Genomic DNA, 12,636 nt, shown 5'->3' on the forward strand with positions numbered 1-12,636 from the left:
GCAATGACAGGGCTGAGATCAGACTCCACAACAACGTTTGATTAAGTGCTCTACCTGACCAGACTCCCACAGAGGAGGAGGCATCTTCTGGTTCTCAGTCAGGAAAATGAGGTAAGCATGAGTTTTGTATCACATATTACCGAGCACAGAGTAAAAAGACTGAAGAATAAGTAAAGTTAGAATGATGCAAGATTAATTTTTATAAGCAGTACCGTGGAACACATAGTTTGTATCCTGAAATCCTCTCCTACTTCTAATCCTTAAGCAGAGAATAACGAGTGAAAAAGATACTTCTTTTCAGAAGAAAATTCTGTTCTTTTCCACTTTTCAACTACTGAAACTTCTTGCTGCTACGGTGGAATGATGTGAAGCCATTGAATTATTTGAGTGAATTACGAATGCATATTTGCTAAAACAAATATGTTTTATTGAGTTGATCTGAGAGATGTGTTAAAATTAAATCAGATATGCCAAAATAAAGAAATAAATAGCTCACTTTACCCTTAACTTCCCCTCCACGAAGAATCAAAAATACAACATTTAGACAGTAAAGTCAACATAGACAATTCAAATACATAATTTAAATTTAATCCAAATGCTTTACAGATAAACACCATCTCTAAAAGGATACTGGTATACAGGCAGAATAACAGTAATAGTAATCCAGGATGGCCATGGACTAATGCATTCTCAGTCTAACACCTGTCATTTCCTGAAACCTTTCCCATATAAACAGGAAAGATGTCATCCCTACAGACTTGTGCCCAGTACATACGACTAAGCTAATGGCAAACTGAGGTGAGATCTTTCTAAGGTAACAGTTCTAAATACTTACGCTTTCTATTTCCTTAGCTGGTGTTTTAAAAGATTGTATAGGTTACAGACACATGCAAATGGAAAAGGATGGATTTCAACCATGAATTTATATGAATGATATTCCTTTTGTATTATTCAGAAGATAAAGTCTTGTGTATTACTGTCAAATAGTTGTTTTTTCCTCTTCATTGCTTCTGTGCGGAGCAATCCAAAATTGACAGTGCCTCATCCCTGGAGGTACCTGTTCAAGGCCAAGATGGATGAGGGCCTGGGCAGCTTGATGTAGCGCATGGCAACCCTGCCCACAACAGGGGGGTCAGAACTAAATAATTTTTAAGATCCCTTCCAACCAAAGCCTTTCTGTAAGGACTTTAATTACAGCAATTATCAGAAAAGAACAATACCAGCATGTCACTGTTTCCCTTTGTCTTCCACAAGGAAGGACATGTTCATTTCAGAAAGCTTCCTATACTCTTCTTATGACTTGCATCCAAGTCACAAGAAAGAAAAGATGCCAAGCCTTGCAGAACGTTTAATGACATTTGGAAAAAGCCTGAAGATACTGACATAACAAGAATTTTAGCCAACCCGAACTCCTAAACTATTCTTCAATTAACACTACTTGTCAAACTATTCAAAACTGTTTCTATTTCTCATACATTTTAAATAAGGAGAATTTTGCATTTGGCATCAAGTTCTAATGTGATAATTACATTGCAATTTGTAGAAGTATTGAAAATCTTACAGAGCATGCCCTGAAAAACTGCATTACTTTCAATGCAAACCTTTTCATTCTATTAAAGATCACTAATTAAATCTCCACATTAACTAAGATTTCACAGAATTACAGAACACCCCAAGTTGGGAGGGACCACAAAGATCAAAGTCTATACCATATATTTAATTTTAGAACATGTTTTTTTGACTTTCGTTGTTTCAAAGGGAATAATAGCCATCCAAATATAATTGATGTTCTTTGTTTTCATGTGTCAAACCCTATCCAACAGAATACTTCTTGCCTTGGCAGTTCATGAGATTATCAAACATGTCGCATTTTACTCCACTCATTTTGCTCCTCTTCAGTAAGCATCACTGTAGCAGTCACACCAGCAGGAAGTGTCAAGAGCTATAAAACAAACGTACATTCGTATTCAGATGGTACCAAGACCTAATGATTTGGAATTCAGGATATTACACAAATAGACTTTTAGTAATACAGACCGTTTATTTTCAAAGCACCAGGCCTCACTGACTCTTAAGAACAGAATACTTTCAGGATGAATATCTCATCAGTCCAATTGTGGAAGATAAATTGTGCCAATGGTAAAAAGTCAAGTAGAAACAAAAAGATGTTATTTACTGAAAGTCATTTAATAAAATGTCCACAGGTAACTCAAAACCTGTAACTGAGGTTTATGCATAGGTTTATGTCTTTTGTTGTATCTTCTGAAGAAGAAACTCCATTTGTGCATTTAGATTCGGTTGTCCTTTCTTTGTCTTCCTACTCAGTACTTTATAAGCTTCCATTTTCTTTTGCTTGTACAACCTCTGAGCTGCTTCTTTTTGTTGCTTTCTTTTTTCTGCTTCCTAAAACAAAACAGATGATTGTGAAAAAAATCTATAAGCAACATATTCTCGTTTGTAAGAGCACTTGTCATCAGGTACTGTACCGACAGTAGGCAACTGACTTTAAAAGATTAGTTAGGACTGTTTCAGAACATAATGTAATCAAAATACATGTTGTCTAAAGCTTCAAGACAAAAGCCAAGTTTTCTTTGTAGAATGTCCCACAAAAAAAAAGGTTTGCCCCCAAAAATGTATTACATCCTTTCTGCCAAATGTACTGCTTTATTTTCTTTATTTAATGACTCAAGTACTCAAAGTTTTCCACCTCTATACAGTCACCAGCTCTCAGCAGAGCAAAACAGACTGCTGTCTTTACTAAGATAAGGAAAAGATGAAATTCAATTTTCAACTGTATACACATTACTCGTCCAGGATGCTTCACACATACAACCAGAACACTAATGGAGGCACTTACTCTATGTGGATAGTTAAGATACGTTGGGTAAATTGGGGGTGGTGCGCTTTTATTTATTTATTTAATTAATTAATTTTAGTAAGGATTTTGGTCAAGCTAATTAGCTTCCTTCTCTTGTATCCTACACAAGTCATCACAAATCAGACTTAAGGTTTCTTCTTATCAAGTTTATTAATTGAAATTCAATGCTATGATGACTGCAAAGGCTGATGTTTCTGCAGAACATCCAAACACATCAAAAGTTTGTCGATTATACTTTTGTCTTCCATGGTATAAATAGCTTCTGTGATGTACAAAGGTTAGTAAGAATAATACCCCCAAAGAAATGAAAGTCTCAATATTTCCTGATGAAATAAGTGACATAATAAAATCCCTCTAACAGCAAGTGGAAGACAAAGAATAAGAACCAAGAGTCATAATTCCAAAGACCTGAATTGGAATTGCTCATCACTGGCAAGCTGAAGAAGACTGAAATATCACCAGTATCTGTGCTCCTCTCCCATAGTCCCATTTGAATCCAGATGGAAATAGTATTAAACTATTCTATGCCTAAATGATCTGTGTTTAATATTTACCTCTCTCTTCTTTGCACGCTCAGCCTGTATTTTCTCATACTCTTCTTTTGTCTTCTGATTGGATGTTTTCTTCTTAAACTTTCCTTCAGTTATAACTGGTCTGTAAGAAAAGTACACAAAATTCAAATATGCCTGTTTGCAGATAGGCCGAATCAGCCTTGCACTGTTTTTTGCATATGGGGCGAGGTTAATTAGAAATACAGATTTATAGATAGCATAAGAGAAGAGCAAAGCTCATCTTTCCATACTGTATGAATACCTAATTGCACTACTCTTACATGTAATACTATTTGGCATCATGTATTGTAATGAGCTTCTAGTAACTAAGCAATCTATATTTCTTCATTCCAAGTGAACTGAAGATTGAACTGCATGGAACTTAGCACATCTTAACCGCTGGGTGTTCACTGAATAGCATATATTCACTATAGCACTAAGGATTGCCTAAAAGAGGATTTTTCTCCCCATCATACCAAGTATTCTGAGCTTGAAAAGCTGTACCACTGCACTAACTTTGAGCTGCGTTATCTCCCAGTTCCAACACATGCACACAACTGCAGAGATATGATGAAAAGCAAATGCCAGCAAACTGCTCATCAGAGAGTTCATGCTGACGTGGCAAAGTGAAAAAAGATTAGTGGCAACAATGCCTTTCTAAAACTCTTCCTGAAAAGGGTTAGGACTACCCTTACATTCTGAAATTAGGAGCTGAATTTATGTTTCTTCCCCAATTCAAAAAGAAGTTATCCCTCACAAAAGAAAACTTTACAAAATCACTCCATAGTGCCGTTTGTTTGGTATTTATTGTCATGTTATTTACAGTAGATGTACCGACGTCCCTGCTTAGCAGCACTATTTGTTATTTTTTTCTGATAAGTCCTTTATGTTAACAGGGCGGTATCGAACATTTCACACTTAAAAAACATAACCCTTGCTAGATATTTAACACCCATTCACAAAATGAGTTTTTGTTTAGTCTATTGTTCATAATAAAAGAGAATTCACCATCAGCATCTCGTAAATCTCAGGGAGAAAATCAAAAAGTGCATAGATTTGCTCATATTTTATGAAATGCAGCTCTTCTGAAAGGAAAAAGTAAAAATATTTGTTATGCTTTTATCTCCATCATGTGGCAATACTAAGTAATGACACCCCATCTCAGAACTGTAAAACTACTTAAGAGGCAATATATGTTAATATTTTAACAGAATTACCTAATCAAAGCTCCATTCACATCCCTGTAGAACACTGGAGCCTACCTAAGAGTGTCACTGCACCTCACACATCAGCAGCCACATTCACACAGAATTACACACTTCGTTTATAATCACAATGATGCTACGGAAAGCTAAAAAATAATAATAAAAATATAATCTAGTTTGATGAAAAGCCTCAGTTTTGCATCAGACATCTCTGTAAATTAACTGCCCATTCCACACACAACTCTACTTTCCTCCTACTGCAGGGCTTGGATCTGACTGCCTCTCTCTGTACTCTCTTGTGCGTTCTTTTCCCAAACATTTATATGCACACAGAGCTTAGAATTCAAAGATCGACATTACTCCCCGTAATGGGGACAAAAAGACAACATTTAGATTAGACATAAGAATTATTTTTTTTACAATTAGGGTAGTAAGGCACAGGTTGCCCAGAGGTGTTGGATGTCCCATCGCTGGACACAATCAAGGTCAGGCTTAGACCAGGCTCTGAGCAACCTGATCTACCTGTACGTGTCCCTGTTAAGTGCAGGGGAGTTGGACTGGATGACCTTTAAAGGTCCTTTCCAACTCTAATATTCTATTATAAATAGTATAAAAATTGGCTGACGCTCTGGAATCAAACCCTAAACACCATTAAGCTGATTCTAATGTAAACACCACAAAGCTGTATCCTTACATTTTCTAACAGTTCAGAAAAACACTGAAGGCCTACTTGCATTTTTTAAGCAAATCATCATTTTGAAGTCCATTAAGGTGTAAGATTTAAAGTACCTCTGCAAGCATAAAACCCATTGTTTTTAAAGAAATATTGTCACGACTTACTCTACTGCCTTATTAAGCTTTTCTTCTGACAGAACTGAATCATTTGGAGACTTGCGCTGTTTCTTAAGCCTCTCTTCTTCTGCTAGGTAGAGATGCTTCAGATGCTCTGGGTAAGTATCTGTGAACTGATCAGCCCGTGATGAACAGATCTTCTGCTCCTTCTTCAATAATTTCCTGTATTTTCTTTCAATCTTCTGTTTTCTCCGAAATGCAAATCCTCGTCCTGTAAATACAAGGAAAAAGGGAGTCAAATCCATCTCTACTGGAGCAGCAGCAAACCACTTAGTTGTCATCAGGACCACTTCACATCCATGTTCTTTCCAAAAGAGGACACTAATCCCAATCATTTGCATTATGACATTTGAAAGACTCACAGGGAAAAAAAATGAAACCCGATCCCCACTGCACCACTGTAACTTATCACAGAATCACACAGAATCACAGAATGACCTGGGTTGGAAGGGACCTGGCAGGGCCACCAAACTTCCACAATTACTAGATCAGTTTACCCAGGGCCCTGTCCAACCTGGTCTTGAACACCTCCAAGGACGGGGCATCCACAACCTCCCTGGGCAGCCTGTTCCAGGGCCTAACCACTCTCCTAGTAAAGAACTTCCCCCTAACATTCAACCTAAATCTACCCTCTTTCAACTTAAATCCATTTCCCCTTGTCCTGGTATTATCAGTCCTTTTGAAGAGTTTACTCCCCTTCTGGATATAGGTTCCCTTCAGGTATTGAAAGGCTGCAATGAGGTCACCCCTCCAGGCTGAACAAGCCCAGCTCCCTCAGCCTGTCTTCATAGGGGAGGTGCTCTAGCCCCTTGATCATCTTCATCGCTCTCCTCTGGACCCTTTCCAACAGCTCCACATCTTTTTTGTACTGAGGGTTCCACACCTGGACACAGTACTCCAGATGGGGCCTCACAAGAGCAGAGTAAAGAAGGAGAATCACCTCCCTGTCCCTGCTGGCCACCCCTCTCCTGATGGAGCCCAGGATCACGTTTGCCTTCCGAGCTGCCAGAGCGCACTGCTGGCTCATGCTAAGTTTCTCATCCATCATTTCCCCCAGGTCCTTCTCTGCCGAGCTGCTTTATTGAGAATTACTGCCTGAACTTCACTACCACTGCAAACACACTACTTTATCGAACACAGCACACGTTATGCTACTGATACTAGCAACGCAGCGGGCTTACGGAGACTGCACGGCTTCAACGCCACAGGAAAGCCATTCAGCTGCGTGACTTCCATAAGCCGGCAGCGTGATTAGCGTCAGTCTTGGGAGACCCAAGTGCCCGGCTCACCCTGCTGGACGCTCCCCATCAGGCCGTGCATCGCCATGGGCCTCCACACCCGTTTCTGCCGTGGTCGCTGGGTCGCGCCTCCTGCACTTTCCACGGCATCGCGCTCGGTCCCGTCACGCCGCGCCGCCGCCATCGCTCCCTCAGCGTCGCACAATCACAACGTCATCTCAACGCGCAGCCTCCGCTCCGCACTCGACTCTCCCTACTGCTACGCCCGGCGGGCAGTAGTGGCTCGGGGCCATGCGGCGGACATGCGGCTCGCTGCCTGCCCAGCTGCCGGCGGCGGAGGCGGAGGAGAGGCTGCGGCGCCTGACGCGGTTCCTGGTGCGCGCTTTGCCGCTGTGCCGAGCCCACACGACGGAGTTCTACACGCGCGGGCTGTGGGAGCAGCTGGTGGCGGCGCGGCCCGAGGTCGTGCTGCAGGCGCTGCGGCGCCCCCTGCCGGAGGCCTCCGGCACCGCGGCCGGGCGGTGGGGTGAGTCGCGGCGGGGCGTTGGGGCTCGGGCAGGAGTAAACACTCGTTTAGTGCCTCCCACTGTGGTGTCTCAGGCGGTGTAGGCGCTATCAGGTTCTGTCCTCCCCGCTCAGACTTCTCTGGCCTCCGCTTTTCTATTGCGATGTCAGATTGCAGTCGTTTCCCTTTGCTTTAATAAAAGGAGAATCTCACACCACTCTGCTGAGCTGCTCTTTATTCCTCCACCTTTACCAGCTGCTTTTCCGTAGCCGTTTCCACAGGGCTGTGCCCTCATGGAGCCGTTTCTGCTCCTTCGTGCCTCTATGTGGACCAGTACTGCTCACCTCGCTCCAGTTATTGCAACATCTTTGGGACGTTCATAGTATTGCCTCGGTGTGAGGGCAGGCTGAGGGAGTTGGGTTTGTTCAGCCTGGAGAAGAAAAGGTTGCGGGGTGACCTCATTGCAGCCTTTCAATACCTGAAGGGAACTTACTCCCAGGAGGGGAGTAAACTCTTCAAAAGGGCTGACAATAGCAGGACACGGGGAAATGGTTTTAAGTTAAAATAGGGAAGATTTAGGTTGGATGTTAGGGGGAAGTTCTTCACTAGGAGAGTGGTTAGGCCCTGGAACAGGCTGCCCAGGGAGGTTGTGGATGCCCCGTCCTTGGAGGTGTTCAAGGCCAGGTTGGACGGGGCCCTGGGCAACCTGATCTAGTAAATGTGTATGTTTGGTGGCCCTGCCAGGCAGGGGGTTGGAACTACATGATCCTTGAGGTCCCTTCCAACCCAGGTCATTCTGTGATCCATTGATTCTGTGTAATTGAAAGAGGCTCTCATAAGGTTGGGTGGTGTCCTTGTCTCATTTCAGACTTTCACCCTGTTCCTTTTGAGTGAGGCATGGCATGAAGCTCCCAGCTGGCAGAATCCTTCCCTCGAACTAATTGCTGAATAACTGGAGCAAAATGAACAAATATACATAAATATATCTAAAATAAATCCATCCAAGTGGAAAGATGTAACTGTTTAAGTCCTCCAAATGTTGAAACTGTGGAAATGTGGAGGACAGCTGGAAAAGACTTAAGCGTGGCTTTCCTATATGTCTGTTATAATGAGTGGCTGGCAAAGGAAGACAGAAAGCAGTTTTATTTCTGACGAGAGCTATTTAAGAAGCACTTCATATTTTTAGTAATTTTCAAGTAACTCAAGTGGAGGCCAGCTATGAAACTCTATGAGTGAATTTACTGCTGTTCATGAAAAAGGGAAACGTACCGATAATATGCTCTCAGGTAACAGTAGAGAAATGAAGATAAAGCATCTGAAAGGTTTGTTATTTGGGGGACCTGAGTCCTGGCAAAGAGATCAGCATCAAAACTAAGGTAAAATCTTTCACAAAGAATGCAGCTGAGGAAAAAACTGCATTGTGCCAAAGCTTGTTAAGCATAGATAGCTCTCATGTAGCGTTAGTTCTGGAACATGGCATGTGAAATGACACATGAGACAGAAGAACATGTGGAGTGTAATGGAAGGGTCCACAAAAAACAGCATGTGGAGCTGAGTACATTTTGGCATAAATGGCAAACAGATAATAATTTGAATTTGGAAAGTGATTGAAGAGCTGTGAAATGCGACATCACTTGTAACATTTGTCTCTGGGATCTGAAGACCTTCAAAATATTAACTGTAAGACTCCTTTAAAAAAAAAAAAAAAAAAAAAAAAAGCAACACAAAAAACAGAGCTTATTTATGCATGAAAAAGACACTGGGTTATTAATTAACTTTGGGAGCCAGATGGAAACAAGACAAAGATCCAGTCAGCAGGCAGAAGTGTTGGGAAGTGGTGAGCAAAACCTTTAAGTCAAGTATATTTCAGAGGTAATGTCAGAGTCAGAGCTGATTTTAAGCAATAGCAGGAACATAAAATTGAGTGTAATTGAGTCTAGAACAAAACGGATATTTGGATGAAGTCATCTAAAAGAAACCTGTAAAGGAAAATTACCTTAATCCTAACTGTATGTATGGGATAGCCCATGAAATGATTCAGACTTTGAGGTGGTGGCCTGTAAAGTAGAGAATCAGGAAGGTTGAATATTGCGTTGTAGAATTTAAAATTGGAAAATCATTTTCTGAGCTATATTCAAAGTGTGTGCTATAGAACCTAATACAGCAATTACTGGATCAAAGGACACAATTTATGGCTAAAATGAAGCACATGTTTTAGGAGAGTGTGTAGCCTTCCTGCTGAAGCTGTTTCTTATGTTAAAATTATCAGATATTTAAACATCAGTTATATATGTATAGATCGAAATGAGTACTAAAATGCTCTCCTAACATGCTGTCATTCACTGAATGACCTTTTTCTTGTGAGGAGGTGTAGCTATGAGAAGAGATTTGTTCCATATGTCCAAATGACACTGGAGTCATCTACCCCAAATACCTTACACACAGTGTGCGTAAAATGGCATTTTCATTTCATCTGGTAAAACCTTTGCTCTCTAAGAGTTTGCACATATATTTGCTCACATTCCCAACACTATTATGGAAGTTTTCCAGAATCCCAAGTGAAATTAAAGAGGAACACTGGCTACATTTGTCAGAATTGATTTGGAAATGTGAGGTCATCAGTTCAAATTCACACGGCTCTGCAAATTAAAAAGCTGCATTACTACAGATTGACACAAAGCTGTTATTCTGAACAGTATTTTCTTTTACTACAGGGATTTTGATGAGTACACATGCTGAGCTGTAGTTTTAGAGATAGATAAGCAACACATTAATATTCTGTTGTATGGTACTATGTGCAAGAGGAAGATTACATGTTCTGCAACTTAGTTTTAAAGAATATTTTTGGACACTCATCAGATATTTCATTATAGTGAAGATATAAAGGTTAGAACCCTGGTTTCCAGCTGTAATAAACAGGTTTTTTTTCAGATCCGTTTTTAGATATAGAAAGCCATTTTATGTATTTTATACATTTAAAAGCTAAAGTCCTATTGCATCTTGTTTATCATGTGATTTCTGCAAATTGGACACAGGCATAGAAAATCTCTGCCTAATTATTCTCATATTTTACTGTAAATTACCGTTTGTACTACAATTTTTTTGGCATATGCTTCTTTCCTCCAAAGATTTATTTGCAAGTATATGGACTGTCTGGTTAAAAGACGTATTAGATTTCATCTTGAGAGCAACCAAAGTAGAAACAGTTTGAGAAAACTACAGCTTTTAGTATTCGTAAGTAGTCCAACAACTGCCATTAGCGTGGAGATGGTCTGCAGAGAAGTGTCTTACATTTTGGCATAGCATGATGTGGTTTCCCTTGATATTTGTTATCTGCAGAGTATTTGCTTCTGCTGTTCATCTTTGTGGGCTATTTGAAAGGTAGCCTGGAAAAATTAGGGTAAATGTCTTCCTGTTTAGGTTTAATGTTTTTCCATAGTGTTGTCAGGGTAGGGTGCTGTAAGATGGGTGTGTGTATGGTTGTTTCTGTTTTTCTGCTGTATCTAGATTGTGGCTGACAGCTCAGGTGCAAAGGGTTATAGTAAATAGGGTTACATGAGGCTGGTGACCAGTCACTAGTGGGAGTTCCATTTTAGGGCCAGTTATCTTTAATGACCTGCATATAGGATTTAATTGTATATGAGTAAGTTCACAGAAGGCACTAAATAAGGAGGAGTTCTTGATTCCATTGATAAGAGAAGCCTTGCAGAGAGACCTTGACAAAATTGAAGGGCTGGACAATCACTCACCGCATAAAATTCAACAGGAGCAAGTGCTAGATTCTGAAATCAGGACAGAGTAACCCCACATATAAGTATAGACTTGGGGACTAGAGGCTGGAGAGCAGCCCTGCCAAAAGGGATTTGAGGGTGCTGATTGATGGCAAGTTGAATGAATCATCAGTGTGCCCTGGCAGCCAGAAGGGCCAGCTGTACCCAGCTGGGCAAGCGGAGGGATTGTCCCAGTCTGTTCTGGGCTGGTGTGACCTCACCTCCAGTGCTGTGGGCAGCTTTGTGTACCACAATATAAGAAGGGCATAAGACTATTGGAGATCATCTAAAGGAGGTCTCTTAAGATGAGGAAAGACACCTGTCTGGAAGGCAAGACACATAAGGAGCAGCTGAGGTCATCTGTTTTGTTAAGCCCAAAGCAGAGGAGGCTGAGGGGAGGCCTCATGGCAGCCTGCAGCTCCACATGAGGGGAGTGAAGGGGAGCACTGAGCTCTGCTCTCTGTATCAGCGACAGGGCCTGAAGAAATGAGGAAAGTAACAGTGGGGACTGGGAGAAAGTTCTTCACCAAAGGGTGAGCGGACACTGGAACAGGCTCCCCAGGGCAGTGGTCACAGCTACAAGGTTCCAGAGATCAAGAGGACAGTGCTTTGAGAAACGTGGTTTGATTTTAGGTGGTTCTCTGTGGGGCCAGGAGTTAGACTTGGTCATCCTTGTGAATGCCTTTTAATTCAGAATATTCTATGATTCTATTCTATGATTATGTTGCATTTAAAGATGCAAGTCTCCAGTACGTTATACACCAATAAGCTGTTTAGTATATACAGCTGTGGATCAATATAACAAAACAGGAGGTTGTACTTTTGGAGCAGGCCCTGTATTTCATTTTTACCTTTCTTGAAGGTTAATCAACTATAAGTTAGCAAATGTTCAGAAGTTAAAATAACAAGCAGTCATTTAGAGTGAAAAATGACTTTCTTTTTTGGTTTTGTATCACAGAGAATTATTGTAAGAAGTGTCATGCAGGCACTGAGTCTAATTCTAGTTATGACCTAGACAGTATTTATGCTTTCGTAGTCTTAAATGTTTTTGGTTTTTTTTTTTACTAACTCTTGCCTTGGTAATGTTACACTGTGAAAATAAATATGTTGATGTTTTTGTGATTGTTTTCAATAGACTGAAATTTATATGCGATCACTACTCATGAGAGAAAATTAAGAGGGGGTGAATAAAGCTATCTCTATCCTTTGTTGTACAGGTGGGCACATTCTGGAAGGTTGCTGTGTTAGTTATGCCCTTGCTCATTATCTACCCATGGGAGTAAAGACAAACCAGGGAATATTTTTAAAATCAGTGTTACAGTTTGTTTGCAGGTCTTGCTAGCTATAATCTGTTATAAAATGTTCATAAGTGCTTAGAGATTTAACATTACTTTTACCAAAACCATTGAGAATTCAGCAAATATGTTTAGCTAAAACACAGGAATTAGAAAATACAAAGCAATCTCAGTTTTAGTAAGTGATTCTTACCAATGTATGTTTCGCTTAAAAATAGGTGTACATTTTTGAAAAGGGAACATTTTCTACAGAACTGACTAGTGCCAGACTGAAATGTTTCATCCTCAGTCAAACAAAATATGCACTGGAATTTAACTTTGGCTCTAACCTGATTAGTAATA

General features: G+C 40.6%; 2 protein-coding genes across 6 annotated transcripts in view; one reads left to right on the forward strand and one right to left on the reverse strand.

Annotated features, from left to right (window-relative positions):
- Positions 1-566: 566 nt before the first annotated feature.
- CCDC59 (coiled-coil domain containing 59) lies at positions 567-7,026 on the reverse strand. Its single transcript, XM_015857470.2, has 4 exons — positions 6,776-7,026; positions 5,475-5,697; positions 3,433-3,532; positions 567-2,403 (listed from the first exon to the last, which is right to left on the reverse strand). Exons 1-4 carry the CDS (start codon positions 6,906-6,908, stop codon positions 2,242-2,244), a joined length of 618 nt encoding a protein of 205 aa, XP_015712956.1. The 5' UTR covers positions 6,909-7,026; the 3' UTR covers positions 567-2,241.
- Positions 6,997-12,636, forward strand: part of METTL25 (methyltransferase like 25) — a 66,125-nt gene continuing 60,485 nt past the window's right edge. For all 5 annotated transcript variants that reach the window (XR_001553892.2, XM_015857441.2, XM_032443748.1 and 2 more), the window contains exon 1: positions 6,997-7,250. Coding sequence is in view for 4 of the 5 variants with exons in the window: in XM_015857441.2 (XP_015712927.1) it covers positions 7,016-7,250 (235 nt within the window). In the remaining variant the exon portion in view is untranslated. The remainder of the gene's footprint in view (positions 7,251-12,636) is intronic.

The sequence above is a fragment of the Coturnix japonica genome, chromosome 1, assembly GCF_001577835.2.
Source record: "Coturnix japonica isolate 7356 chromosome 1, Coturnix japonica 2.1, whole genome shotgun sequence".
Classification (NCBI taxonomy): Eukaryota; Metazoa; Chordata; class Aves; order Galliformes; family Phasianidae; genus Coturnix; species Coturnix japonica.

What these genes read in the sequence shown, in the direction of transcription:
- CCDC59 (XM_015857470.2), bottom strand. Translation starts at nt 6,908, where the DNA reads ATGGCGGCGGCGCGGCGTGACGGGACCGAGCGCGATGCCGTGGAAAGT. An exon ending in GATGGGGAGCGTCCAGCAGG is followed by an intron (nt 5,698 to 6,775) that starts GTGAGCCGGGCA and finishes TTGTATTTACAG; the next exon opens with GACGAGGATTTGCATTTCGG. An exon ending in AAGCTTAATAAGGCAGTAGA is followed by an intron (nt 3,533 to 5,474) that starts GTAAGTCGTGAC and finishes CTTTTCTTACAG; the next exon opens with ACCAGTTATAACTGAAGGAA.